The sequence below is a fragment of the Sorex araneus genome, chromosome 2, assembly GCF_027595985.1.
Source record: "Sorex araneus isolate mSorAra2 chromosome 2, mSorAra2.pri, whole genome shotgun sequence".
Classification (NCBI taxonomy): domain Eukaryota; kingdom Metazoa; phylum Chordata; class Mammalia; order Eulipotyphla; family Soricidae; genus Sorex; species Sorex araneus.
This window is the reverse complement of record NC_073303.1, coordinates 44435803-44463147: the sequence shown is the minus strand read 5'-3', so window position 1 is coordinate 44463147 and position 27345 is coordinate 44435803. Positions and strand designations below refer to the sequence as shown.

Here is a 27345-nt window from a genome sequence, read left to right as displayed (position 1 = left end):
CTGGCCACGCCGCGTGTGCGCGGATCCGTCCTGCCGTCCTGCCGTGTGGCCGGGTGTAGATGAGGGGTCACAGGGAGAGGGACCTGGCGGGGGGGCTTCTATCTCCTGCCCCCCCCAGACACCCCGTTACCTTCCTCTCTGGTGTTTGTTTTGGGCAAACCCGGTGACGCTCTGCACTCGGGCCCCTCCCAGCGGGGCTCAGGAACCAGGTGGCTGCGTGGGCAGTGCTCCCTGCGGCACTGTCGCTCTCTGGGTCCTTTCCCCGGTGAGGTTCCCAGGTCCAGTCCCCTTCACTGATTCACCTGCACCTGACCCTTCACTGCATCACAGAACTCCGCCGACGCCGAGCGAAACCCTAGCGGCGCTATTCCCGACAGTAATTCTCTCCAGCCTCTCAGCACAGCTCATAGGAGTCTCGAGATAAGCAACTAAACGGTCTGCTTGCTGATTGACAGTGAAGGGTGCGGCTAGCCGGGCTGTGGGCAGGCGCTGGCTCCCCCTGCACGGGCCCAGCTGTGCCCGCTGACCCGAAGTCGCCCAGGCGGGGTCCTCAGTTGGGAGCGGGGGGCTTGTCTTGGCGCCCTGAGGCAGGCGGGCTGTGGGGCCCGTGGGGGCTGCGCCCACTTCGCCCGCCCGCACTGGTGTGGTTCGGGGGTTCCTGTGGGGTGACGTGCGGAGATGCTGGTGCTGGTTGCTGGCCCGTGGCTAAGTGCCCGGAGGGTCCATCTGGGCCTCGTCTGGGCGCTGAGTCACTTCTTCCCTCGCCCCCACCCCTCGGGCAGATGCCGCCCCCAGATGCGGCTCCTCTGTCCCCCCTGAGGATGACGGGGTGGCTGAGGGGGGAGGGAAGCACCTGGGCTTCCTGGCTCCCGCCGCTCTCTTCTCCCCGCCCCTTCCGCTGGCAGGGGCTGGCGACCGAGGGGCGGGCCCGGCCCCCAGGGTCCTAGATATGCCGAGGAGCCAGCCCGCGCCTGGCCCACACTGGGTTCGAGGTAGGTGCCTGCGAGCCGGGCGCCGTCCTGGCGGGTGCAGGGCTCCCCGTGAGGGCACGGAGCGAGGCTCGGAGGGGGCGCTGTTGCTGTCCCTGTCTCTGCCCCTGCTGGCACGTGTGCCCGTGGCGGCCCCGGGTGCATGGCGAGGACGGGCTGGGTCTGGGGGCCGTGGGGGGGCAGCGGCCCTGCGGAGGCTCAGGGAGTGCGGCCGGGGGCTGGTAGCCATGCGCCCTGTGCGGGGAAAGCAGAAGTGCCCGGTGAGGCCGCCTTGCCCGGCGGGCGGGGCCTGGCCATGCTGTTGGAGGCTGCGGGGCCGCACTTGGGGGGCTGCGCCCACCCTGCCCACTGCCCCTCCAGAGGCGGGGCTGGAGGGGTCTCTGGGAGGGTCGGGCTGGGCTCTGCGCCCTCGCACCCGCGAGCGCCCCAGCTAGTGGGCAGAGGGCGTGTGGCCGGCCCCGTCTCGCCTCCTCCTTTGTCTTTCTCAGCTGCCCACGTGCTGCCCAGGTGCTGGGGGCCCCCAGGCCGCCCTGGTGATGGATGGGCACCCCCGGGGCAGCCTAGCGGGGTGGGGCCTGACCCGGGGGGTGCGGGCGGGTGGGGACCCGGCCCTGTTGAGCAGAGACCCCGGCCCTGTGCTTGCTGCTTCTCTCTGGCGGGCTCGGTCTCTGTCCTCGCACCCCCAGCAGCCCGATGCCCCAGGCCTTGAGCCGGTGGTGGGGGTCACCGTTACCTCTGTTGGCCCTGGGCCGGGGCCCTGGGAGCCTGGACTCCTCCGGCAGTGCTCTGGTGGGGCCCAGTAGTGTGAGGCTCACCTGCTGGGGGCACGGGGCTCGCCCTGCTCTGAAGCCCCCTCAGAAGTTTGCGGCCCCCGAGGGCCGAGGCGTGGGCCCAGGCACTGGCTTAGCTGTGACCCGGAGTTTCCCCCATGAACATGACGCACTGCCACCTGAGTCATCTGGGGAGCCCCGACAGACGGGACTGTCCACCGGCTGGAGGCCGTCGGGCTGGGCCTGGGCAGGAGGCTGGCCGGTGCCGGGGTTCGGGCTGGCGGGGCGTGGGGGCCGCTGGATTCCCGCCCCTCGAGGCCCTCCTGCAGCAGCGGGGAGTTGGGCTGACTCGCTCCCCGTCACTTCAGAGGCCCGGAAGGTTCTGGGCGGGAAGAGCGCCCTGCGGAGGCCGGTGAGGGGGCAAGAGTGCGGGGCTTGCGTGTCCGGGCTCGGCGGTGGCTCTGGGAGGTGGGCCCGGCCTGCGGGCACGGGTCGCAGGGGTCTGGCACTGCCAGGTGGGCCCCGGGGCGGGCATCTCCGTGAGGCCAAAGCGGCTCTGCTCACACAGCCAGCGTGCTGTGGCGTGGGCCGTGGTCTCTCCCGTGGCCTGTGCCACGGGCCCTGCCACGGTCTCTGCGGTGGCTGCTTGGCACTGGCCTGGCAGAGCCCCAGGTCTGGGGTCCCAGTGGCCCCTCAGGCTGGCCTGAAGCGGGGGTCTGAGGGGAGGATGCGGCACGCCCTGCTGAGGAGGGTGGGCGCCGGGGGTCTTGCCGAGGGCGAGGCCGGGGGCCTGCGCCCGTCTGCATGGTGAGCCCTGCCCGTGGGGATTCCGGCCCCGGGGCCCCAGGCGGTGCTGAACGGAAGCGCGGAGACAGCAGTCTCGTGGTTTAAGACTGAAAAACATCCCTGCCCGTCCCGGGCTCCGCAGGGTTCCCCCTCCCCCCTCGTCCCCATGCAGCTGGGCCGGCTCCGGAGCCGCCTGCAGGCAGCAGCGCCGGGAGCAACCCCAGCTGGGGGCCCCGTGGGCATCGGGGAGGCCACGAGGTCCTGGGGTGCAGGGGTGTGTGTGCATGTACCCGTGTGTGTGTGTGTGTGTGTGTGTGTGTGTGTGTGTGTGTGTGTGCGCGCGCGCCCTGGTCACAGAGCCCCAGGTAGCCTGAGCACTGCTAGCTGGGGCCCCATTGCCCACCCCTGCTTCGGAGAGGAGGCTCTGCGTCTGCCGGTGGGTGGGCCGGACTCGGCCCTGCTGGGCTGCCGGTTCCTGGGGCCCGGGGAACAGTGAGCCGGGCTGAGGCTGCGCTTCACATGGCACCAGAGAGGCCCGGGAACTTCCCTGGGACACACAGGCGGGAGGGGCAGGTTCTGGACACAGATGCTGGAGGTCAGGGGTCCCGTTTGTAGACCCGGGCCGGGCCCCCACGGACAGCCCAGCGCGTCCCGGGGCCTCTGCCTGCGCCCGAGCCCCGCAGCTCCTGCCCTGACGCGTGGGGCGGCCGCGTGTCTCCTGGACCCCACGTCTGCGCGGCGTGACCCCTCCGCTGCCTTGTAATAAGGCAGGGACGGTAGTTACAGGGACGTGGTCACAGGGCGGGCTGGTGATCGCGGGGAGCCCGTCCTGCCCCTCAGTGCTGGTGACTAATTATAGCCCGGGTTTTCCTGTCGAGAAGCAGAAGTCGGCCGTGGGGGCCAGGACAGGCCAGCGCGGGGTCGGCTGAGGTCAGGAGGGTATTTTTGCTCCGCGCCGTGGCCGGCCAGGAGGTTCGGACAGAGCAGAGACGACGGTTCGCTCAGAGGTGGACGGGGGTGCTGGCGCCCGAGTGCTCGCACCCAAGTGCTCAGACCTGCGGCCTGCACCACTCCTGCCTCTGCACCGGGGGTGACCGCGTGGCCACCCCCATCTGACCACAGCCAGCGCCTGTTTCCCCCGAGGCCAGGCAGCAGCTGGCTCGGCCTCCCCCCGGTCCGGGCATGTGCCGACGGCCTGGGCTGCACCAGCTTCGAGAGGCCCCTTGTTCCTGCGGCCGCTTCCCCTGTGCTCGTTCGGGGGCACCGTTCGAGACACGGTCCCTGCGTCCTGGGGCCGGGCCTGGCCGGGCAGTCCCCACTCACACTCAGGAAGGAGTTTCGCCTGCAGAGGGACCTGCACAGGCACCCCAAGGTGGCACAGTGGGTGGCGTGTCCCGGCCCGTGAGTCACTGTCTCCTCTGCACCGTGGGCTGCTGCATGGCACACGCTGAGGGGCCCGGAACCCTGGGCTCTGTGCGTGCGGGGCTGTGCGGGTGCTGAGGGGTGCGTCCCCGGGGAGCCCCTCCTGATTCGAGCTGCCTCTGAGAAACACGAGGGCGCCCCAGCTCAGACACGCTGGTGTGCAATTCCCCGAGTGTCGCGTGGTCCCGCCAGGACCCCCTGCCCCCGAGCCCCGGCCTGCTCTTCCGAGTCTGCTGTGACACGGCTGGACTTGGGGAGCCCTGTGTTTGGGGGCTGCGTCCACACCACCCAGGGGTCCCAGACACCTGGCAGTGCCTGCTCCAGGGCTCTGGGAGTCTCACCCAGCTCCCTGCTCAGTGCTCTGGGAGTCTCACAATGATGCTCCTTGCTCTGGTGCTCTGGAGCCTCAATTGATGCTCCTTGTTCCAGTGCTCTGGGAGTCTCACCCAGTGCTCCCTGCTCCAGTGCTCTCGGTGTCTTTCTCAGCCGCTGCCAGGCAGTGGGTGACTGTGTGATCTCTTCAGGAAATCATTTGCCCCTTGACACGCCGATGCCTTGCTTTTCTCCCTTGCCGCCTCGCACCCTTGATTCTCACCAAGGTCAGTTCTGGAAGATTCGGGGCACTTTTGCTCAGGGACTCGAGGGCGATGCTCACAGGCTCGCGGGAGCGGCTTTGCAGGGATGCGGTGGCGGTCGTGGTTGGGAATGGCCACATGCCGCCTGCACGGGGCAGCAGGGACCCGCGTCTGCTCCTCGTGGCCGCAGTGGCTCTGGCTAAGGCCGCGCGGGCTCCGGGCGCTTTGGAGTCTGTGAGGTGGGGTTGGAGAGGCCGCGCGGAGGACCCGCGTTGCGTGTGGGAGCACCGGGCCCACTCCTCCAGCCCCGAGACCCAGCGACGAAGGGGGAGTCGTGGGAACTGCTCAGGGCCTTCGCAGAGGCCGAGCTGGCCCTGCGCCTGCAGAGGTGCTCCGTGTCTCAGCGCTGGGGTCTCAGGCCCTCAGGCGGGCGCCCATCTGGGAGGCGCTGTCCCGGGCCGGGGGGAAGCGGCGAGGGGAGAGGCCGCAGCCCCCGTCTCCCCCGGGCCGCCCCGGCCAGTCAAACCCAGGGCCGGGAGTGTCTTGCGCCCAGGCAGCGTCCCTGCACCGCGCTGGCCCCAAGGCCTGTGGGGCAGAGCATGAGCCCGCCATGGCCCCGTCCTGAGTGCAGGTCCCGCCCGTGTCCCGGCACTCCTGGGGCCTCCCCTCGGGGCCCTGCGTCTGGGCTGGGGCTCTGTGCCTCAGTGCTCCTGAGACAGGTCTTTTGTCTCAGGGCTGATTTGGGTTTCAGAGTGTCCCCCACCTACACTACTGGGGCCCCCCTCTCTCTCTCTCCCTCTCTCTCTCTCTCCCCCTCCCTCTCTCTCTCCCTCTTCCTCTCTCTCCCTCTCCCTCTCCCTCTCTTCCTCTCCCTTTCCCTCTCTCTCCCTCTCTCCCTCTCTCTCCCTCTCCCTCTCTCACTCCCTCCCTCTCTTTCTCTCCTCTCTCTCTCCCTCTCTCTCCCTCTCCCTCTCTCACTCCCTCCCTCTCTCTCCCTCTCCCTCTCTCTCCCTCCCTCTCTCCCTCTCCCTCTCCCTCTCTCCCTCTCTCTCCCTCCCTCTCTGTCTCTCTGTCTCTCTCTCTCTCTCTCTCTCTCTCTCTCTCTCTCTCTCTCTCTCTCTCTCTCTCTCTCTCTCTCTCTCTCTCTCTCTCTCTCTGCCTGTTCAGAGATGTGGGAAAAGCATCTGTTTCCTTGTCTGGTTCCAGCTCCTCATGGTTGTTCCCCGTGGGAGGTGTCTGGCCGTGCCTGCTGGGACCCTGGGTGGCTGCTCTGTCAGGCCCCCTGCCTCCTGCCTCTCTGCTGTCTGCACAGCCCCTCGGCGGCCCCCAGGACCCCCCTTCCCTGAGTGGATAAGCAGAAAGTGTGCCCTGTGCGCGGGGCCGGGAGCCTGTCCCTCTCTGGGTGACGCCGCCCGGGTGTCCAGCTCCAGAGGCCCTGGGGCCCAGGACAGCGGCGCCTGCTCCCCGCCCCTGCCACACGGGAGGCCCGCTGGACGCGGTGCCCAGCCCAGTTCTGCCCGTCCAGGGCGTGTCCTGCTATTTGGCTCCCAGGCGCCAGGTGGTCCCTGTGGAGCGGCCGCTCTCTGCGTGGGCCTGGCCGTGTGTCCCGCGCTGGTCAGGTTATTTTTATTTATTGGAGCTGCAGAACGCGGCGTCTCAGGTAGTTATTTTTTCCCAAGCCCCGGTCTTTTGTCTCCGGATTCTGTTGAGTTCTGTCATTTAAGGAAACGTTTTGGAACTTGGGGCTATGAAGTCACTCCAGTAACTGTCAGTTGTCACTAAGGACCGTGTCCTCTGTTACTACTTAGAGAAATGCACAGGTGGGGGTTGTTACTTTCCCCCCATGATGAAAAGCACAAATAAGGACAGAAAAAGGAGCTACTTTCCTCCCTCCCTCCCTTCCCCCCCTTCCTTCCTTCCACCTCCTTCTCTCTTTCTTTCCCTCCCTCCTCCCTTTCTTTTTTTGTTTTTGTTAAAATTTTTCTTTTTGGGTCACACCCGGCGATGCACAGGGGTTACTCCTGGCTCTGCACTCAGGAATTACTCCTGGCAGTGCTCGGGGGACCATATGGGATGCTGGGATTCGAACCCGGGTCGGCCGCGTGCAAGGCAAACGCCCTACCCGCTGTGCTCTCGCTCCAGCCCCCCTCCTTCCTTTCTTTTCTCTCTCTCTCCCTCTCTCCCTCCCTCCCTTCCTTCCTTCCTTCCTTCCTTCCTTCCTTCCTTCCTTCCTTCCTTCTCTCTTCCCTCTCTTCCCTCTCTCTCTCTCTCTTTCTTTCTTTCTTTCTTTCTTTCTTTCTTTCTTTCTTTCTTTCTTTCTTTCTTTCTTTCTTTCTTTCTTTCTTTCTTTCTTTCTTTCTTTCTCCTTTTTCTTTTCTTTCCTTCTTCCCTTCCCCTTCGCTTCCTCCCTCCCTCCCTTCCTTCCTTTCTTCCTTCTGTGTTTAGTGAGAAAGGAGGAGAGAGGGGCCGGAGAGACAGTGTGGTGAGGGGCAGGTGCCTGCCGTGTGTGCAGCCAGCCGGGGTTCTGCCAGGCACCCCACAGGCTCCCCCGAGCTCTTCAGAGGTGATCCCTGAGCACAGAGCCAGGAGTAAGCCTGCGCATCACCAGGTGCAGCTCAGAACAAAACAAACCCAGCGAGGAAAGGCAGTGGCGCCTGCCGCGCCCCGGGGCTATGTGGCCTGGGTGGCCCCCGTGCGGAGCTGCCCTCTGCCCTCTACCCTCCTGCCCTCCCGCCCTCCTGCCCTCCTGCAGAGCCCAGTCACTCGGGGTTCAGCATCTGTTCATTGTCCTGCCTGTTGTCTTGGTCTGGGGCCACACCTGGCCGGGCTCAGGGGTCGCTCCTGGCGGGACTGGGGGCTCTGCGAGGTGCTGGGCTTGAACCTGAGTCGCTGCCTGTGGGGAAGCACCCTCCCCCGTCCTGTTTGCTGGGAAACGACGGTGGTCTTGCTGCCCCCCCAGGCACCTGGTCTTGCCGCCTCCCCAAGGCACCTGGTCTTGCCCCCCTCCCGCACCTGGTCTTGCTGCCCCCCCCAGGCACCTGGTCTTGCCGCCCCCCCCCCCAGGCACCTGGTCTTGCTGCCCCCCCCCGCACCTTGTCTTGCTGCCCCCCCCCGCACCTGGTCTTGCTGCCCCCCCCCGCACCTGGTCTTGCCGCACCCCCCCCCACCCGCACCTGGTCTTGCCACACCCCCACCCCCAGGCACCGGACTTGCGGTCGTGGGCGTCTCGGGGTGAGCTCGGGGCAGCGCCACCACATGGGTGTTTCTGGGGTCGCCCGCCATGGATGCGACCCCGGGGGGCGCCGGCCTGGCCCTGCCTCACTGGACAGCACTGAGGGAGTGTTCGCCCCCCAGAGCGCGTGACTGTGTAACTGAGGCATGAGTGGTGCCGCGTGCCGGGCCATGGGGCCGGGGGCCCCCCCTCTCCTGGGGTCCCGCACTCCTGCCGCCCTGCTGCTGCCACCTTCCGGGCACACCCCGGCCTGGGCAGAAAGTGCCGGGCCCTTCCCCCTGGGCAGCTGGGTGGGGCAGAGCCCGGCCTGCGGGGGGAGCTGTTCCTGCCGGGCGGGGGGTCCTGGCAGCGGGCAGGGCCCCGGGCATTGCCCTCGAGGCCAGCCAGAGTGCAGGACGGCAGGGCAGCCACCTTGCGGCCTCAGCCCTCCCCGAGGGACCCCCACTGTGACGGGCATGCGTGACTGCCGTTAGTCTAACGCCGGAGGGTGTGCCCAGCACACGGGTACGCGGGCCCCGGCCCCTGTGGCTGCACATTCTCGGGGGCACACACGTGCAGGGCATCCCTCGAAGGCAGGCCACACCTCGGCCCACGTGGAGACACCAGAGCAGCATACGGGCCCCGGGACCCTGCCACAGCAGGTGCGGGCGTCGCCCCCGCAAGGCGGAAGTCTCAACTCAAGGTCACACAGAGGCGGCCTGGCTGTGGGGCCGGCCCTGCGGTCACAGGCTCAGCCGCCCCGAGGTTCGTCTCCTGGCCTGGACAGTGCCTGTGGCCACTCATCCGGACGGGCGCAGGTCCGCAGGGCCGTTGCGGTGGCGTGGGAGCCCCTCGATTCCGGACTGCTGACCTGGCCCGGCAGGACCCTTGCTCTCAGCAGCCCGGCCAGCAGGATGACCCTCCGCCCAGGGGCTGAGACCTCAGGCCGTGTCCCCTGGAGCCCGGGCTCTGCCGGGCAGCCGGGTCCTACCCACAGAGAGCAGCGCCCACTCCCCGGTGACGGAGCCCCCTGGAGCGGGGGCGGGGCCAGGCGCGCCCCCCGCCCTCTGAGGGTGGTGTAGTGCCCGGGAGCGCGCTGTGGAGCCGCTGGGCGGCGGCACGGAGAGACGGGAGCCCTGCCGGAGGCCGCCCCGCGCCCCATCACGGGCAGGGCGGCTGGCGGGGCGGGATTGCAGTCACTGCTTCCTCTCCTCCCCGAAACCATGCTGAGCCCCTGAGCTTCCTGCGGAAGGAGCTGGTTTCCGCCAGCGTTTGCCACCTCCAGGGGCACCTCTGCCTGCGGGCGGCCCCGCCCCTGCCAGTCCTGCGTTTCCCTCGGGGCCTCTGGCTTGTGGCGTGGACCTGCTGGGCCTTCCTGCCTCCCGGCCGGCCTCTAGCTGGGCCTCTGCTCCCCCCCCAGCCCCACCTTTGGCGCCAGCCCCAGCGTCTGGTTAGGGCCCTGAGGGGAAGGCACCGCAGCAGACGGGCCGCCTGCGGGGACTTGGGCCAGGGTCCTGGAGCAGCAGAGCCCGGGCCTCTGCCCTTGCTGTCCCGTTAGGCCACGTGGCACCAGCCCTTGTGTCGCCACGTAGCGAGTGAGTCTGCCACAGTGAGTGTGTCGCGAGTGATGTCTCTGCCACGCCATGAGTGATGCAGCGAGTGCGTCTGCCGTGTAGACACCAGCATCGTGGTGTAGCGTGTCTGCCACGTGGTGACCTGGTAAGTGGTGTAGCCAGTGCGCCTGTCACGTGTGTCTGCCCAGGTGTGGCCCCCGGACTAGCCTGCAGCGACAGGCTGGGCCTTCCCGCCGGGAGACTGCCAGGAACCAGAGCACCCATGTATTGTTTCGGCGGGCGGAGCGCTTTGGCCCACGCCCCGCAGTCCTCAGGCTCCTCCTGGCTTCAGGGTAGCTCTGGTGGGGCCCCGAGACCATACCGGGTGCCGGGATCGAGCCTGGGCCAGCCGCGAGCAAGGCTAGCGCCCCCCACTGTACGGTCGCTTTGTCCTTCCAGAGCTGAGTTAGGTTTGTAGCGACGTGAGCCGAGAGCGCGGAGTTCCCGTCTGGGCTGCCCTCCGGCCCCCGCCCGGGCCCCTGGGGGCCTGTGTCCCCGTGCCGGTCGCTGTGCCGCCCTGCTCCACGCGGCTCTTTCCTCGCAGCCCTTCCCTGCAGGGGTGCAGAGCCGAGTTCAGGAGCCGCTGCCGCCTCCCGCCCGTCCTTCCGAGCGCAGGTCTTCTGGGGCGCGTGTTCTGAGGCCTGTCGCCTGGGCACGCGGCCCGCACTCTGCCGAGTCCTGTGCCCCCGCCTCGTGTCCAGATGGCCGGAACAAGGGGTGTGGCGCGGCCCCCAGTGCGGCTCCCATCTGTATGGGGGCCCTGCCCTGCCAGCCCATCACTGAGGCGGTGGGAACGGGCTCTGGGGGGCTCTTGGGATGCAGAAGTCGGGGTCCCGGTTGCTCACAGGCTTGTCCCCCCCTTTGCTCTCTCCTCAGCGTCTCTCCTGCAGCCGCCGTCTGAGAAGCCCCCGGGGGGCCCGTGACCCCGTGGAGGGGACCTGAGCCGCCCTGTGCGTCGGAGATGCGGGGGCGCGGGGACCTGGCCGCCCTGCCACGTCAGGCCATGCCGCAGGGCCCCGCCCGCGGGCTGTGAGCCGCCTGCCCTCACCCCTGCCCACAGCACTCACCGCTGACGCCCCTGCTCGCAAGGATGCTGCTGCCCACGCTCGCCCTGCTGCTAGGCATGGCCCTGGCCTTCGCGCCTGGACCCAGGATCACCTGGGAGCACAGGGGTGAGGCCCTCGGCTGCGTGTCTGGTTCTGGGGCCTTCCGTCTGGCAGGCCCCTGCTCTGAGGCCGGCGTCTGTCCCCTTGGGTGGCAGGGACGAGTCCCGGGAGGGGGAGGTGCCCTGGTCGTGATGGCGTTGGTGCCGCCCCGGGTGTGGGCACCGTCCTGCAGCTTCCCAGGCGACCCCTCCCTCTCCCGGGAGCTGGTCTGAGCCCGTGTCCCAGGCAGGGGCAGGGGGAGGGGCATCCCTGCAGTGGGGCTGTGCCCGTGGGTCACAGGCCCGTGTGGATCTGGGGTGGGGCTGATTCTTTCTGTGCAGGGAGCAGAGGGGGGCACTCACACCAGACCCCACAGTCATGAAACAGGCGCCCAGGGGAACAGTGACCCGCGGGCACCAGGGAGCAGAGGGGGGCACTCACGCCAGACCCCACAGTCATGAAACAGGCGCCCCGGGGAACAGTGACCCGCGGGCACCAGGGAGCAGAGGGGGGCACTCACGCCAGACCCCACAGTCATGAAACAGGAGCCCAGGGGAACAGTGACCCGCGGGCACCAGGGAGCAGAGGGGGGCACTCACGCCAGACCCCACAGTCATGAAACAGGAGCCCAGGGGAACAGTGACCCAAGGGCACCAGGGAGCAGAGGGGGGCACTCACGCCAGACCCCACAGTCATGAAACAGGCGCCCAGGGGAACAGTGACCCGCGGGCACCAGGGAGCAGAGGGGGGCACTCACGCCAGACCCCACAGTCATGAAACAGGAGCCCAGGGGAACAGTGACCCAAGGGCACCAGGGAGCAGAGGGGGGCACTCACGCCAGACCCCACAGTCATGAAACAGGCGCCCAGGGGAACAGTGACCCAAGGGCACCAGGCCCGCAGTGCTGCGCTGAGGCAGAGGCAGCTGGCCCGGCCGTCCTCCCCCGAGCGCGTGTCCCGGGGCGGGCGGGCTGCACGCTGTCCTTGCTTCTGCCCGTGTGTCGGGCGCCCGGCCGGCGGGGCTCGCTGGGAGGGGCTGTCTTTACTTAGGGGTAGTCGCTGCTTGCTTGTTTTGGAGTCACACCCAGCAGTGCTCAGGGCTCAGTCCTTGGGCTTGGGGGGTAGTGTAGCCCCCGGGGTGGGACCTGGGCGGCCGCGTGCAAGGGGGCCCTTGCACAGCTTGTGCTCTCTCTGGCCTCACCCGTGAAAGTATTTCTTAAAGGGCTTTGAGGTATTTTTTCCCCCTAATAAAACCTAGAGTTGGAGCAATAGCACAGTGGGTAGGGCGTTTGCCTTGCACGCAGCCGACCCGGGTTCGGTTCCTCTGTCCCTCTCGGAGAGCCCGGCAAGCTACCGAGTCTCCCGCCTGCATGGCAGAGCCTGGCAAGCTCCCCGTGGCATATTCGATATGCCAAAAACAGTAACAACAAGTCTCACAGTGGAGACGTTACTGGTGCCCGCTCGAGCAAATCGATGAACAATGGGACAACAGTGCTACAGTGCAGTAAAGCCTGGTCGGGCACGGTCTCACCTGCCCTGCGCACGCAGATCCACAGACCCCCCCACCCCACCCTGGCTTAGAGGCATCCACAGCATCGCCTCATTGGCTCCCAGAGGTCACGGCCAGGGTCATGCTCCTGGCGCCACCGTGGGGGCTGGGAGGTCTGTGGCTGAAGGCCCTGGGGCCGCCTGCTGTGGCCGCATGGCGGCAGCAAATGGGTGTGGGCAGCCCTGAGGGGGGCCCTGCCCGCAGCCCCAGATGTGCACCGTGCCGGGAGCCGCCTGATGTGCCCCCGCCCTTGTCCCCACGCAGAGGTGAGGCTGCTGCACTTCCGCGAGCCCGGCATCTCTAACTACTCCGTCCTGCTCCTGAACGAGGCTGGGGACACCCTGTACGTGGGCGCCCGTGAAGCCGTGTTCGCTCTCAGCGCCCTGGACGTCTCCCAGAAGCTGCATGAGGTAGGCCACCGCCTGGCCCAGGCTGCCCCGCCCCCGCCTCCTTGGCAGCCCACCCAGCGTGCACTGCCCCTGGCCACTGTCCTCCCTTACCCACTGACCCCGACCCCCCGGGTACAGCAGAGCCCACGCGGCCCGGGCACATGTGCCTGCGTGGACATGGCCATGCCCACGCGCTCCAGAACCGTCTCTGCGGCTCCTTTGGGGGGGCATGCCCTGAGGCTGACCCCCCTCCACACAGGCTTACTGGAAGGTCTCAGAAGATAAGAAAGCAAAATGCGCAGAGAAGGGGAAATCCAAGCAGGTAATTTCTCTCCTCAGCTGGGTCTTTCCTGTCCACAGGGGTCTTGCCCACTGACCACCCCCTGGCCAGCACCCCTGACTGTGATGCGGGGTCTCGGCCTCAGCACCCAGCTCGAGACACATATGAAAGGCACTTGTGGGGCTGGAACGATAGCGGGTAGGGCATTTACCTTGCACACGGCCGACCCGGGCTCGATTCCCAGCATCCCAGGAGTAATTCCTGAGTGCAGAGCCAGGAGTAACCCCTGAGCATCGCTGGGTGTGACCCAAAAAGAAATAAATAAAAAGAAAGACACCTGTTTACATTTGACCAGATGGGATTTATTCAAGTGGCCTAACACGGACGTTTCTGGTGCCTTCATGCCACTGTGCCCGGGCACATCCCTCCTGCCGGTGGCCTTGGGGTCGGGTATCAGCAGCGTCCCCTAATGCTTCTGGATAGTGCAGGACGGGCCATGCGGACTGGCCCCTGCTGGGGCCGGGTGGGCGGCCCTCAGGAGGGTATTCCTTGCTGGTGCAGCTGAGGTGGCGGCTCCCACAGGGCTGGCTGACACGGAGTCGGTGTAGGCGCTCGGGCTGCGGGGCTGGGACACCCCTGCCCCCCGTGGCACTCCAAGGTGCCCCCAGCCCCAGCAGGGAATTCGCCTCAGGTGTGGCCCTTACACAAAGCAGAAAGCATTTCAGATGTTTGCTCATATGCTTTTCAGTCAAGTTCTAAAACACGATCTAAAACCACTGGGCCCGGAGAGCTGGGGCGGGGGTGGGGGGCTCTGGGGCCTATGGGGGCTCAGGGTGGACCTGGAGGGACAGGGGTTCTGGGATGGGCTTGGCGGGGCGGGGTGTCCTGGTGGTGGGTGGCCGCTGATGCCACTTTTCTCTCCCTGCAGACCGAGTGTCTCAACTACATCCGTGTTCTGCAGCCACTGGGCACTGGGGCCTTGTATGTGTGCGGCACCAATGCCTTCCAGCCCACCTGCGACCACCTGGTAAGCCGGCACCACTGCCCACAGAGGGCTGCGGACAGGCCACTGGCCACCCCTGCCCCCCCACCAAGCCAGATTCTTGTCCACGAAACCCTGAGATGGGTTACAGCAAGGGGATCCCAGCAGAGATGTCCTAGGACACGCCCACAGCAAAGGGCGGGGCCACCCTGGGACACACCCACGCCAGGGGCGGGGCCTTCCAGGGACGCGCCCACAGCAAGGGAGGGCCCGCCCTGGACACGCCCAGCTTGTCTGGCTGCCCGCCTTCGCCTTCTCGGGACTTAGTGCCACGGGGGCACCCAGCTGCGCCCCCACCCCCACACCGTGTCCTGGACGGTGGCACCCCCATTTGTTCAGAGCTGAGAGCTGTTCTCTTGCTGACGCCCTGAACACGCCCCTGGGGGTCCGGGCCAGGGCTGTGCGGGCCACCATCGCTTTTCCTCTCCGATGTTTGCTTTTTCATAAGCGCGTGTAGGATGAAGGCAGGAGAGGGGCCGGGCAGGCGCACGCGGGGGCTGGAGTTTGATCCCCCGGCACATATCCCCAAGCCCCACCAGGAGTGATTCCTAAGTGCAGAGCCAGGAGTAACCCCCGAGCTGCTGGGTGTGGCCCAAAGCTCCCCTCCCCCACACACCCAGATAAAGAACAGGGAGAGTCCAGCCCCCTCCCCCTTGCAAGAAGGCCCGGAATAAGGATGCCCGGTCTGATGGCTAAGCTGGACACGCCAGGCCCTGGGTGCACTCAAGTGTGCCACGAGGGAGGTGATTGGCGGGTCCTGTCGGGAGCCTGCGGGCACCTGGTCCTGTGGTTCCAAGGGCCGAGTCCTGCGCCTGGTCCGGCCTCCTGGTGCTCGGGTGCTGCCACTTGCCCTCGGGCAGACCTGCTGTGCCTAGGGCGACTGACGGGCAGGCGCGGCCCCTCCCTCTGCTCACGCTCCTTCCTTGCCTCGGTTGCCGTTTCTGCCCACACACTCGGCCACTGATCTCCAGGCACAGCATCCGGCCTGTGGCCTGAGTGCCGTCGGCAGTGCCCTTACGACAGTTGCGTAGACTGAGGCCCTAAGCCACGCCTGGGTCTCGGGTTCACACCCCTGAGTGAGGACGCGGGTGTCAGGCCTCTTCGCAGGGGCACATACACCCTGGCCCAGTGAGCGTGAGCGCACGGCAGGGCAAGGCCACGACGCCATGGAGGCCCAGGCGCTGCCCCTGACCCCTGTTTCTTCTCCTTTAGAACTTAACATCTTTCCAGTTTCTGGGGAGAAACGAAGATGGCAAAGGCAGGTGTCCCTTTGACCCAGCCCAGAGCTACACGTCCGTGATGGTCGGTGAGTCCCCTGGGCACTGCTCTCGGGTCCTTCCCAGGGCGCTGGGGAGACCCCCGGTGGGAGGGTCGAGCTCCCCCACGAGGACACGAGGCAGAGCCTCCAGCTGGACGGGCGGAGACTGCATCCACATCAGGCCGTCTGGAGCGTCCGTGTCCCGGAGTGCTTGTGACAAGCTGCCTCTGGTGGCCCGGGGAGCCTGCGTGGGCCCCTGTGAAAGCACCTGGCACCATCATTGCTCCCACAGAGAAACCTGAGCGTGGAGCATAAAATAAACGCGTCAGGGGCAGAGCAGTGACACAGTGGGTGGGGCTGGCCCAGGTGTGGTCCCCAGCATCCCAGACGGCCCCCGGGCCCCACCGGGAGAGAGCCCTGAGCACACCCGGTGTGGCCGCAGACACACAGAACTGTCCACGTCGGCACTGGAGCGTGACGCTCGCCCGCCCGCAGTGCTGCAGGCCGCGGTGCTTGGATAAGGGCCTGGATTTCAGTGCAGAGCGATGTTTGAAACGGAGTTAGAATGGGCCACACCAGTGTGACACAGAGAACACGGGCCGGCGTGTGTGAGGGTGGACTCGAGCCTGCGCCCCCGGGCAGGGCGGCGCTGGGCACCGTGCCCGCCGCTGCCCCTGACTGCGTTCCCCTCACTGCAGACGGAGACCTGTACTCCGGGACCTCCTACAACTTCTTGGGCAGTGAGCCCATCATCTCCCGGAACTCTTTGCAGCACGCCCTCTTGAGGACCGAGTACGCGATCCCATGGCTGAACGGTGAGCCTGGGGCCTCGCTGCAGGCAGAGAGGGGGGTCCTTCCCTCTGAGGGCAGCCCCGCCCGCGAGGAGCCCCTGCTGGTGCAGCCTGTGGCCCCTCCCGCCAGTGTAAAGGCGCTTTCTGGGCTCTGTGTGAGGTGTCCCCCGGGCTGTGCCTGTGGAGTGCGCGTGCCTCTGTGGGCACGGGAGGGGGTCACGGCCGGGGGCACGCACGCGTCCTTGGGGCCTTAGAATCACAGCCGCTGCCTGGTGCTCTGTGCCCGGGGCTGGCCATGGGAGCCTGGTCATCACGTCTGGGTCTTGGGGCTGCTGGCTCTTGGCTCGGGTGGGGCTGTGCTCGAGACTCAGCGGCGGGGGGGCCTGGTGGGCCGGGATGCTGCCTTGGTGCCCGAGGTCAGGCCACCACCCATGGGCCCCGGGACCTGCGCCCCCAGCGGGCTCCCTGGGGCAGGGCTGGGGGCAGGGGGACTGCGCAGGCTGACTCCGTCTCCCGCAGAGCCCAGCTTCGTGTTTGCGGACGTGGTGCGGGAGAGCCCCGACAGTGCGGCGGGCGGGGACGACCGCGTGTACTTCTTCTTCACCGAGGTGTCTGTGGAGTACGAGTTTGTCGTCAAGCTCCAGATCCCCCGTGTCGCCAGGGTGTGCAAGGTGAGTGGGTCCCCGCGGGGCTGCGGCCTGTCGCCGCGCGCCCCTCCCTGCCGCCCTGTCCTCAGGGCCACGTCTGGCCCCACCCTCAGAGGGGCGCGTGTGCGGCTCTCACACAGTTGTGTTTCTGGCTGTCATGGCATGGTGACCAGAGTTGTCTGAGCTGGAGGGTCAGTGGAAACGGCCGGCCGCTCACAGGCCCGGCAGCTGCTGCTTCTCGAAGGGGCCCACAGGGACCCTCTGGTGAAGCCCAGGAGTGAAGGGGCTTGTCCGCCAGTGCCCTTCCTCCGTACCCCCCCCCCAGGTTTCCCGGCCACTTCCTCACCGCCCCCTGCAGCCCGGGGAGCTCGTTTCTGGTTCCTGCGCTAGGGAGTGTCTGTCGGGATGGGGGTCCCTGCTTCCCAGTGCGGCGGCTTCAGTGTCCGGGAGGGTCCGGGCACTTCGGTTTTCCTGCAGCCAGAGTTCAGAGTTTGTGGGGGCGGAGAGCTGGAGCAGCAGAGAAGGCACTGGCTGACCCCACATGGAGCTGACCCCACCAGGAGAGGCCCCTGAGCCTCGCACCCCACCCCCTGCCAAAAGAGACCCCTCAGAGTTTGTGGTTCTGCAGACCAGGGCCTTTGCACGTCCCACCGAGGGTGCTAGGAGTGTGCAGACGCTCAGGCCCCAGTGGGGCGAGAGGAGGGCGGCCTGGTGGCCAGGAGGACGCCTCAGGGCAGCGGGGCCTCGTGCTGACCAGGGGTCTGAGCCGGCCAGTGTGGCTGCCGTGAGGGCCTCGGCGCCCCCTGCTGGAGTCTGGGTGCTGTTGTCACTGACTTTGCCCGAGGGCCTGAGCCCTGGGGGTGTTGCCCCTCACCCTCCCAGCCGCCCAGTGCCATCGCCCCCCAGGGCGCGCCCGCCCTCCGCTGACCGCCATGCTCTCGGCCCAGGGCGACAGGGGCGGCCAGCGCACGCTGCAGAAGAAGTGGACGTCCTTCCTCAAGGCGCGGCTGCTGTGCTCCAGGCCCGACAGCAGCCTGGTCTTCAACGTGCTGCAGGACGCCGTCGTGCTCCGCGCCCCCGACCTGAGGGAGCCCGTGTTCTACGGGGTCTTCACGCCGCAGCTGTGAGTGCCCGCGGGGCACGGGCGGGGCTGTGGCCCCCAGCCCCCACCCCCATGCCCTCACGCTGACCCTCCTCCCCAGGAACAACGTGGGGCTGTCGGCCGTGTGTGCGTACAACCTGTCCGCGGTGGACGCCGTCTTCTCGCAGGGCAAGTTCATGCAGAGCACCACGGTGGAGCAGTCGCACACCAAGTGGGTGCGCTACAGCGGCGCCCTGCCCACGCCGAGGCCCGGGGCGGTGAGTGCACAGACACACACACACACGCATGCTTCATACACACACACGCGTGCACCTGCAGACACACTCGGACTGGGGAGGGCTGTGAGTGCACAGACACATCCACACACACTGACTCATACACACGCGCACACTCATAGTCAGATACACAGAGGCACTCACACACTCACACTCGGGCTCACACACATGCACACACATATACACACACATTGACTCATGCACTCACACACTCAGATACAGGCACTCACACAGTCACACTGAGGCTCACACACATGCACACACATATACGCACACACACTGACTCATGCACTCACACACTCATACACACAGAGACTCACACACTCACACTCAGGCTCACACACATGCACACACGTATACACACACTGACTCATGCACTCACACACTCAGATACACACAGGCACTCACACATGCACACACAAGTATACACACACACTGACTCACGTGCACTCGCACACTCACAGTCAGATACACACAGAGGCACTCACTGTTACACTCAGGCTCTCACACACATACACATTTGTACCACATACATGCTCACACACACCCTCTCACACACACGCGCGCGCGCGCACTCTGGTTCTTCTTGGTTTTGCGTTGCGTAACTGCTGTTGCCACATCCTGCCCCAGCCAGGAACTGCCCTGGCTGGCACGGGCTGTTTGTGAACTCGGCGTTGCACAATCTCCTTAGGTTCATTTTCTGCCGCTGCAGCGAGCCGGGCTCCCTGGGCCCTTGTGTTCTGATCAGCTCCGCTGTGCGCATAGTAGGGTCACAGTTTTCTTCCGACATCAGGATTTTGTGTAGGAGTCTCTGGCTCCGGAGGCTCTCTCAGCAGCACCCACTCGGTGGGGCCCCGGGGGGGACACGGTGGCCAGCCCATGGGCAGGACCGTCCCCGCCACGTGGCTCCCCACCCCGAGACCCTGTGGAGTGACTGGTCATCGTTCCTTTTGTCTCTGGTGTGGGGGCCACACTCGGCTACGCTCAGGGCTGACTCCCGACTCTGCACTCAGCGGTCACTCCTGGCGGTGCCGTGGGGACCATATCTTGCCGGGCATCAGACTGGTCAGGGCAGGCGAGGCGGGCACCGCAGCCCCTGTGTTACCTCCCCGATCCTCACGTTTCTGAGCGAACCTGCAGTGAACAGGAGCGTCTCCGACCCTCCCGCTCGGCCGTGGCCATTTCACTGCCCCGCCCCCCCCCCCGGGGTGCTCTTGTATGGCCTGTGTCCATTCCCAAGAGTTTGGCCATTTTATCTGCTCCGTGAAGACCTGGGAAGCCCCCACCCTTGCCTTGGGGGGGCAGGGTCTCATGGTGTGGATCAAAGCATCCTGTGGCCGGGCAGGGGTGGGCCCGAGGTCGAGGGACCTGCACACCTGCGACTGGCTCCTTCCCCCACCGCCCCCCGGACCGCCCGTGTCTCCAGAAGCCGGGGCGCAGCCTCGGTGCCTGCGGCCAGCTTGCCGGGTTCGCCCTTTCTCAGGCCCCTGACCTGCCTGCGGGCTGCCCGGGTTCCCAGAGGGCGGGACTGTGTCCACGCAGCTGACCACCGCCTCCTTCCCGCAGTGCATCGACCACGCGGCGCGGGCCGCCAACTTCTCCAGCTCCCTCAACCTGCCCGACAAGACCCTGCAGTTCGTCAAGGACCACCCGCTCATGGATGACTCCGTGGCCCCAGCGGACAACAGGCCGCGCCTCGTCAAGAGCGGCGTGAACTACACGCAGATCGCCGTGGACCGGACCCGCGCCCTGGACGGGACGGCCTACGACGTGCTGTTTGTCAGCACAGGTGGGCCCGGGGCCGCGTGCCGGGTGGACGAGTGGACGTGGGGACACCGGCACGCCGGGGACGCCCAGCCTGTGACCCGCACACCACCTGGGCAGGGCCCCGAGCCGCGTGCCCGGCCGGTGGATCTGGAAGTTCAAGTCTGGTGGATCTGGGCTGGTGCCGAGGGAGCCAGGTGGTGCCCGCGTGCTTGCCCAGCCGGGACAGACCTGTCCTGGCCTGCCGGGCACAGGCGCGGCCTCCCTGCAGCCGGGGGTGCGTGGTGTTTCTGGAATGAGGAGCGGGCATGGTGCAGGGCAGCTTCCTGGGTGAGGGTGCTGAGCCGACGGGATGCTCATCTGTCTGTCAGTCAGACGGAGCCGGGGCTGTGGCGGGGTACAGCCGGGGACACGCGCTGGGCTGCACATGGGGACCTGCATTCTGTGCCTGGTACCGCAGGGCCTTGCCGGGAGTGATCCTGAGCAGAGCCAGGGCAAGCCCTGAACACCAGAGACGGGAGGGAGAGAAAGTCTGGACTGAGGAAATTGTCCAGGGCTTGAGGCACTGGCCTTCCTGTTTGGCTGCGGCCCTGGTTCCAGTCCTGATGGAGTACACAGCCCTGCCGGGCACCGCGGGTGCGGGTCCCAGGCACAGCCCGGCGGGCCTGGCCCTTCCCTGGAGTAGCACCACGTGGGCCCCCGTCTCCGTTTTCCTGTTCGTGTCTGATGTGTCTGTGCAGTCGCCGTCCACTCGCGAGAGGAGCGGGGGGCCTGGGTCATCGTTGGCCTCCAGGGCTGGTGGGGCCGGCACCACCCCCTCCTCCTGGCGGCACGTGACTGTGGCTTTGGCGTTGCAGACCGCGGCGCCCTGCACAAGGCCGTCAGCCTGGACGGGGAGGCCCACGTCATCGAGGAGACGCAGCTGTTCCGGGACCCGGAGCCGGTGCAGAGCCTGCTGCTGTCTTCCAGGAAGGTAGGGGCCCCGGCGTGCTCCTCTGTGCGCCAGCGGGGGGCGCTGCCGTGTCCAGGCGCTCCTGCAAGGTGTGCTTCCTGCTGTGTGGCCACCCCAGCCCCTCCGGCGCTGACCATCCGCCGGCCGGTGCCACAGTGCCCTCTTGTGGGCGAGTGGGGGACTGCAGTGCCCGAGGCCACCCGGGGTGCGGTTTCTGCTGACCCGGGAACCCACCCTGGGGCATCCAGACAGCCGTCCTCAGTGGTCAGAGCCTCGCCAGCGTGTTGGGGCCAGCAGCGCAGGACTGTGTCCGCTGGGCCGGGTGTCCAGGACTCTGCTGGGGCCACCCACATGTATAAGCACCAACCCCGTTCTCGGGGGGCCGTGGGCCTGGCCCCGAGCTGGCCCCCGGTGTCCCGCCATGCTGGGGGGCTGGAAACAGGCGAGCTGCATCCCCGCCTGCTTCCGTGGTGTCCTTAGAGAGGCGGCCGCTGGGCCCTGCCCTGCTCCGTGTGCAGCTCCCCGTTTCCTGCCCTGGTCTGTGTGCCCCGCCGGGACCCCACGGGCAGGGACGGGCAGGGGGGCGCGGCAGCAGGGGCGTCCCCGCAGGGTCCTCCCTCAGGCTGGGACCCCGCAGTGTGCAGATGGGAGGGAGGACGAGGGGGCGCTGCTTCCTGGTGATCAAGCGCCCCCTCCTCCTCTGGCGTCCCCGAGAGGACCTCACGCCCTGGCTCTGCTCAGGGATCACTCCTGGTGCTCGGAGATGGCGCCAGGGACTGGGCTGGCCACTTGCAGGCCAGGTGCTCTGACTCCCAGGGCGCTGCGGTCAGTCCTCTCGGGGACGCCGCTCCTCACTGGTGCCACAGGGGCAGGGAGGGAGTCGGGCGCGGAGGCAGGGAGGCGGGGCCCGGGGGGGCAGCCACCCCCTGCAGCCACCCTGAGCTCTGCTGCCAGCAGAGGGTCCCGTCTGAGTGTCAGTCCACACTGCGGGCCATTGGCAGGGGCCGGGGGTCCGGGCCAGGGAGAGGCGCTGCCGAGTGCCCATGTGGGGTGCTCCTGAGACCACAGGGTCTGGTGAGGACGGCTGGGACCCTCCACCCGGGGCACGCTCACCTGTGAGCCCCTCCCCTCCCTCTGAGGCAGTGCCTGCTGCTCTGGTTAAGGCGTTCTGTCCCCCGCCGGATCCCACCCAGCAGTGGCCATCGGAGGCCACCACCTAGAGGCCGCAGGGATTTGGTGCTGGCTGAGGACGGCGGGGCAGAGGCCAGTGTGCCCCCTGAGTCCTGTGCCTCTCACTTGCACGGGGGTCTCAGGGTAGAGGCGGTGGGCGGCGGCTCACCTGCCCCCCCCCCTCCTGTTCCCACGCAGGGCCAGAAGTTCGTTTACGCGGGCTCCAACGCAGGGGTGGTGCAGGCCCCCGTGGCCTTCTGCCGGAAGCACGGCTCCTGCCAGGACTGCGTGCTGGCCAGGGACCCCTACTGCGCCTGGAGCCAGGCCGAGGCCGCCTGCGTGCCCCTGCACGAGACCCCCGACTCCCACAGGTGAGGGAAGCGCGCGCCACCCGGGAAGGGGGGCTGCCCGTGTACACCCCGCCCCACGTGCACACGCTCTGTACATCCCTCCCCGTGACATGCCCTGCCCCTGTGTGCACGGCCCGCCCCATGTGTTCGCTCCTCGCCCTGGAAGGGGCGCTGCCTGTGTACGCCCCGCCCCGTGCACGCACGCCCCGCCCCTGTGCGCACACCAGCCCCGTGTGCGCGCGCCCCGCCCTGGAAGGGGCGCTGCCCGTGTACACTCCGCCCCTCGCGCACATGCTCTGTACACCCCGCCCCGTGCCCGCGCGCGTGCCCGCGCCAGTGCAGAGGCCCCGCCCCCAGGGAGCACTGTGCGCTTGGCAGCCCCGGGCGCACGCGCCCCACCCTCAGCCCTGCGCAGGGAAGCGCCACCTGCTGACTGCCCCGTGCCTTGCAGGTCTCTGATACAGGACATGAGTGGGGACGTGTCCAGCTGCCCAGGTAAGTCTCCTCCCTGCCCTGCTCGTGCGGCGCGGGCTGGGCGGGCGTCACGCCGCCTCGCGTCGCTTTCTCGGAGGCGCGTGTGGCGGGCCCAGAGGGACTGCGGGGAGGCCCTGTCTCCTTCCTGGGCCCCCGCGGGCCCGCTCTCCCGGCCGCTCCGGGGCTGCTCCGCTCTGCTTAGCGCGCGGGGGTCCCCGGGCGCCGGGGCAGGGGCAGGTGGGCCCCCGACTGTCGTCGTAGCTCCTCGTCTCGCCAAGGCCCCGCCGGCCCCCGGTGGCTCCGGAAGATGCCGTGTCGCTCGCGGAGGCGGCCCCGGCGCCCTGCCCGTGCCCGGCGCCTCGCTTTAAAGGCAGCGCGCTGCCCAGTGGGGTCGTTGACGCGTGTGCACGTTTATTTTGATGTTCCAGATAGAGCGAAAGAAAGTTTCCGGCAGCATTTTTTCACGCACGGCGGCACGGCCGAACTCAGATGCTCCCAGAAGTCCAACCTGGCGCGGGTGGTGTGGCGGTTCCAGGACGGGGCGCTGGCGGCCGAGAGCCCCAAGTACGGCCTGCTGGGCAGGCAGCACCTGCTCATCTTCAACCTGTCCGCGGGGGACAGCGGCGTGTACCGCTGCCTGGCCCAGGAGAGGGTCCGCAACAGGACGGTCGAGCAGCTGGTGGCCAGGCACGTCCTGGAGGTCCGCGTGCCCCTGCCAGCCACGCCCGCCGCCCCCACGGAGAGCAGGAGGCTCACCCCCGGGGTGTCCGCGGGGCCCACCCAGGGCTCCTGGCCGCAGACCCCCGCGCCGCGGGCCCCCACGCCGGGCGCCACCGCCCCGCCGGCCGGCTCCGCGCCCCCCAGCACGGCCTGCGAGCCCGGGGTCGTCATCAACACGGTGCCGCAGCTGCACTCGGAGAAGACGCTGTACCTCAAGGGCGGCGACAACAGCCTGCTCATGTTCCTCTTCCTCCTCTTCTTCCTCCTCTGCCTGGGCCTCGTCTCCTACAACTGCTACAGGGGCTACCTGCCCGGCCCGTGCCTCAAGTTCCGCGCGGCCGTGCTGCTGGGCAAGAAGCAGCCGGCGCCCGACTTCTCGGACTGCGAGCAGAGCGTGAAGGAGACGCTGGTGGAGCCGGGCAGCTACTCGCAGCACAACGGCGGGCAGCCGAGGCCCGCGCTGGACACGGGCTACGAGACGGAGCAGGACACCATGGCCAGCCGGGCGCCCACCGACCGCGAGGACTCGCAGCGGCTGGACGACCTCCCCGTCCGGGACCGGCCCTTCGACGTCAAGTGCGAGCTCAAGTTCGCCGACTCGGACGCCGACGGGGACTGAGGCTCAGCCCCGGCTGCTGCTGGCCTGCCCCGCCCCGCCCCGCCCGGCCCCCGCACTGGGGGTCTGCAAACCTCCATCTTCTGTGTCTCTTTCTCTTGGGTCAAGCGTGTGACGTGATGTCTTTGTCCTCTGGGAAGACGGCAAGCCCGCCCGGCCGCAGGGGCACGGGGAGTGCAGGGGAGGCGGGGTGGGGTCCTCACGCTGGGGTGGGCGCCGCGGGACCACCAGAGTCTGCCCCTGCCCCTCCCCCCTCGCAGCCCCTGAACGATAATTTAATTCCAGATTGGAAGTGACGTTTTAGTTTATCAGATTGGTAACTTATCGTCTGTTGCCCGATTGGCACGAACCTTTCCTTGCCCGTTTTGTTCGCGTGTTTGTTTTCGGAGTTGGTTTTGTCTTGTCTGTTTGGTGTTCGTTTCGTTTTTTTGTTCCTTTCATTGCTGAAGTGTAGACGCTTCCGTCCCCCGGAGAGAGTCTCGAGATTTTGTTTCTGTCAGGATAAGATAGGGCTTACGTTGTTCAGATTCTCAGGGATAAACTTATTTTTGCTAAAATGCATTCTTTCTGCTTTTTCTAGAAATCCAAACAAAACCATCTCTCGAGAACACAGGCATTTTTTTTTTTTTTAAAAAGTTTTTTGATTTGGTTCCTTGCAGGAAATTTGGTTTTCAGAGAGATTTTCCTTCTATGCTCTCCGTTGTTGTCATTCTCTTTGTTTTTCCAAGATGGAGAGTCGGGGAGCGGGCGCCTCTGCGGGGGCCGGGGCCCTGCGGTCAGTCCGGCTCCAGCACAGGCTGCCCCCCAGGTCAGCGGGCCTTGTCAGCTCACCCCAGCCCACCGCCTGCTCCTCCCTCGCACCCACGGCCCCCCACTCACTCCCATGTGCTGCCCCTCGGGAACCTGCTGGGTGGCGGGGCCCGGGGTCGCCCCGTGCCCGCAGAGGGCCGGCCTCTGTGTGCCCGGGGTGGGGCCCTCCCAGCTCCGTGCCGTGAGACTGTTTCGGTGTCAATGTTCGTGTTTTATAAGATTTACTTTGTTTTTATTTTTCTACCTGGAATTGTATACATTTGCAAAGTAATCAAATAAACTAGACACTTATATCCTGGATGTGGACGCGTGTCATTGGCTGAGGCTGCAGGCCCGCGTCTGGGGGTGGCGGGCGGGGGGTCCCACACTCTTCCCCTCGCCTGTGCCCGGCCCTGCTCCTCAGCACCTTCTCTCTGTCCTCTGTCTCCAGCCTCCGCTCCTCTGCCCCTCTCTCCTCCGGGCTCCTCCTCCCTGTCCTGTGTGGGCCCCGACTCGGCCTCCTCTCCCCGAGGCCCCTGGCCCGCCTCAGGCTTGGGGCCCGACAGCACCTCGGGGGTCGCCTTCCTGCCACCTTTGCTCAGTGACCAGGCGCAGCACGTGCGTGCTCTGGGGACCTTCCACCTCTTCTGCCAGGCCACAGGTGAGTGGGGCGCCTCTAGGGGGCGGGCCTCCTCCCAGTGACCCCGATGGGCCGCCAGAAGCGCTGCGCTGGGCCGGAGCATCCCCAGCTCCTTCCCCCGGGGCAGCCACTAGGCCCGAGGCTGTGTCCCGCCCAGAGAGCCGCCAGGCCTTCCTACCGGATGCTGGTTGCGTCCATGGACTCTGGAAACTGTCTGTTCACAGTGGGGGTGATTGGAGATTTGGGTGGGAGGGTCAGGGTTTTGCTTTTGTTTGGGGGCCACACCCATGGCGCTCAGGGGTTACTCCTGGCTGTGCTCAGGTGCTTGGGGGATCCCTGCGGAATGCTGGAGAGCAAACCTGGGTCAGCTGTGTGCAAGGCAAGCGCCCTCAGTGCCATGCTATCATGCCAGCCCCAAGTAGGAATTGTTTTTGTTTCTATGGGGGGCCACTCCTGATGGTGCTTGGGGACCACATGGGAAGCTCGGGTGCAGCCTGGGTCGGATGTGTGCAAGGCAAGTGCTCTCCCCACTACTGTCTTCACAGCTCACTGTGGGTCACGGTGGGTGCGTGATGTGTGCGGTGGCCAAGAGCCACCTCCCCGAGAGGACCAGAGAGATAGGGACAGACTGACTGACGCGGCCAGAATGGCCCGGACACTGCAGAGCTGCTAGCATACTTACAGAACATCTGAGGGGGCTCAAGGTACAGGACTGCACGTAGGTGTGATGGATCCTGTACAGAGGTAAAGGACGCGGGTGGGTGGGGTGGGGCTCCTCAAGGAGACAGGCTCCCAGGGTATTCTGTATTGCTCTTCTCTTGCCCTTTAATTATACATATTAGTTTACTTAATACTTGCATTATTTGAATAGGCACAATAAGAGATATAGTTCTTATTAAGAAAACAGTTCTGGGGGCTGGAGTGATAGCACAGCGGGTAGGGCGTTTGCCTTGCATGCGGCCGACCCGGGTTCGATTCCCAGTATCCCATATGGTCCCCTGAGCGCCGCCAGGGGTGATTCCTGAGTGCATGAGCCAGGAGTAACCCCTGTGCATTGCTGGGTGTGACCCAAAAGGCAAAACCAAAACAAAACAAAAAACCGGTTCTCTGGGCTCTGAGGGCAAGGCTACTGGGCTTCTGCCACAAACCCCAGGCTAATTCCTCAGGCCAGTTTGGCTCTTCCTTCCTCATGGGGGTGCTGTCTCTTAAATCACAATGGCTTGCATCAAGACCGTGCTTTCATGCTTTCTAAACTGTCCCATTTTGTCGCTCACTCCGGGTCCCTCCAGGTTTACTGTAGAACCCCACGTCTTTGGGGTATTAGTAATGATGGCTATCAAAGTCTAGGTCAGATACTTACGACCGATGCCCAGGAGTAGATATATTTCAGAGTTAACCAAAAGCAAGTAATTAACTACAAGTACAAAGTCCAAAGTCACCAGAAAGTTTTATGTAAGTAACCAACCCTGACTTGGAGAGTTCTGACATCGAGAGTAAAGCACAAAGAAATGGTTAAAGATAAACTCGGGGGGTTAGAGGTGCTCACAAGAGCACTGTCTGGGGGGCGGAAAAGGGGCAACTCACTGATGAAGCCTGGCACTTAGGGTTAATGCCCAACACCCACCAGTTAGCAGTTTCCTAGAATGAGCTCCGAGCCTTCAGGAAAGGAGTCTGTGGGTTGCATGGTGTTGGGGAAACAGACTGCAGCCGAGTGCATGTCCCTTGGACACGGAAGACGGCCCGTGGCCCCGTGTGGGTGTCCAGAGTGCACGGCTGTGGGCGGTGTCAGCGAGAGGCTGTGAAAGCGGGAAGACAGATGCCATGTTCCCCCGTATCTGAATGGCGCACAAACGTTGGGTGTGTTCAGCCACCGGCGTTCTGCTCTCAAGAGGGTTCTGTGAGCTGCACACGGTCTTGGGTGGACGTGCACCCACGGGCTGCGGGGCGCTGCCAGCTCAGGCCAGGCAAGGAGGGACCGTATCTGAGCGGGCCGGGTCGGAGTCTCCCCTGGGGCAGTCTGCACACCC

The 27345-nt window shown here is 66.4% G+C and overlaps 1 protein-coding gene across 3 annotated transcripts in view; it reads left to right on the top strand.

Annotated features, from left to right (window-relative positions):
• SEMA4D (semaphorin 4D) overlaps positions 1-27345 on the top strand; it is a 70588-nt gene that overhangs the window by 39077 nt on the left and 4166 nt on the right. For 2 of the 3 annotated variants that reach the window (XM_055128684.1, XM_055128685.1), the window contains exons 2-15: positions 10243-10538; positions 12324-12469; positions 12708-12770; positions 13657-13755; positions 14983-15076; positions 15727-15843; positions 16339-16490; positions 17414-17589; positions 17669-17825; positions 19410-19632; positions 20465-20580; positions 21928-22100; positions 22531-22574; positions 22982-24999. In XM_055128684.1, the coding sequence (XP_054984659.1) occupies positions 10457-10538; positions 12324-12469; positions 12708-12770; positions 13657-13755; positions 14983-15076; positions 15727-15843; positions 16339-16490; positions 17414-17589; positions 17669-17825; positions 19410-19632; positions 20465-20580; positions 21928-22100; positions 22531-22574; positions 22982-23892 (2553 nt within the window). In that variant the 5' untranslated portion in view covers positions 10243-10456 and the 3' untranslated portion in view covers positions 23893-24999. Of the gene's footprint in view, positions 1-10242; positions 10539-12323; positions 12470-12707; positions 12771-13656; positions 13756-14982; positions 15077-15726; positions 15844-16338; positions 16491-17413; positions 17590-17668; positions 17826-19409; positions 19633-20464; positions 20581-21927; positions 22101-22530; positions 22575-22981; positions 25000-25129; positions 25340-27345 lie in introns of those variants that run through there. The other variant, XM_055128686.1, reaches the window with a different exon arrangement.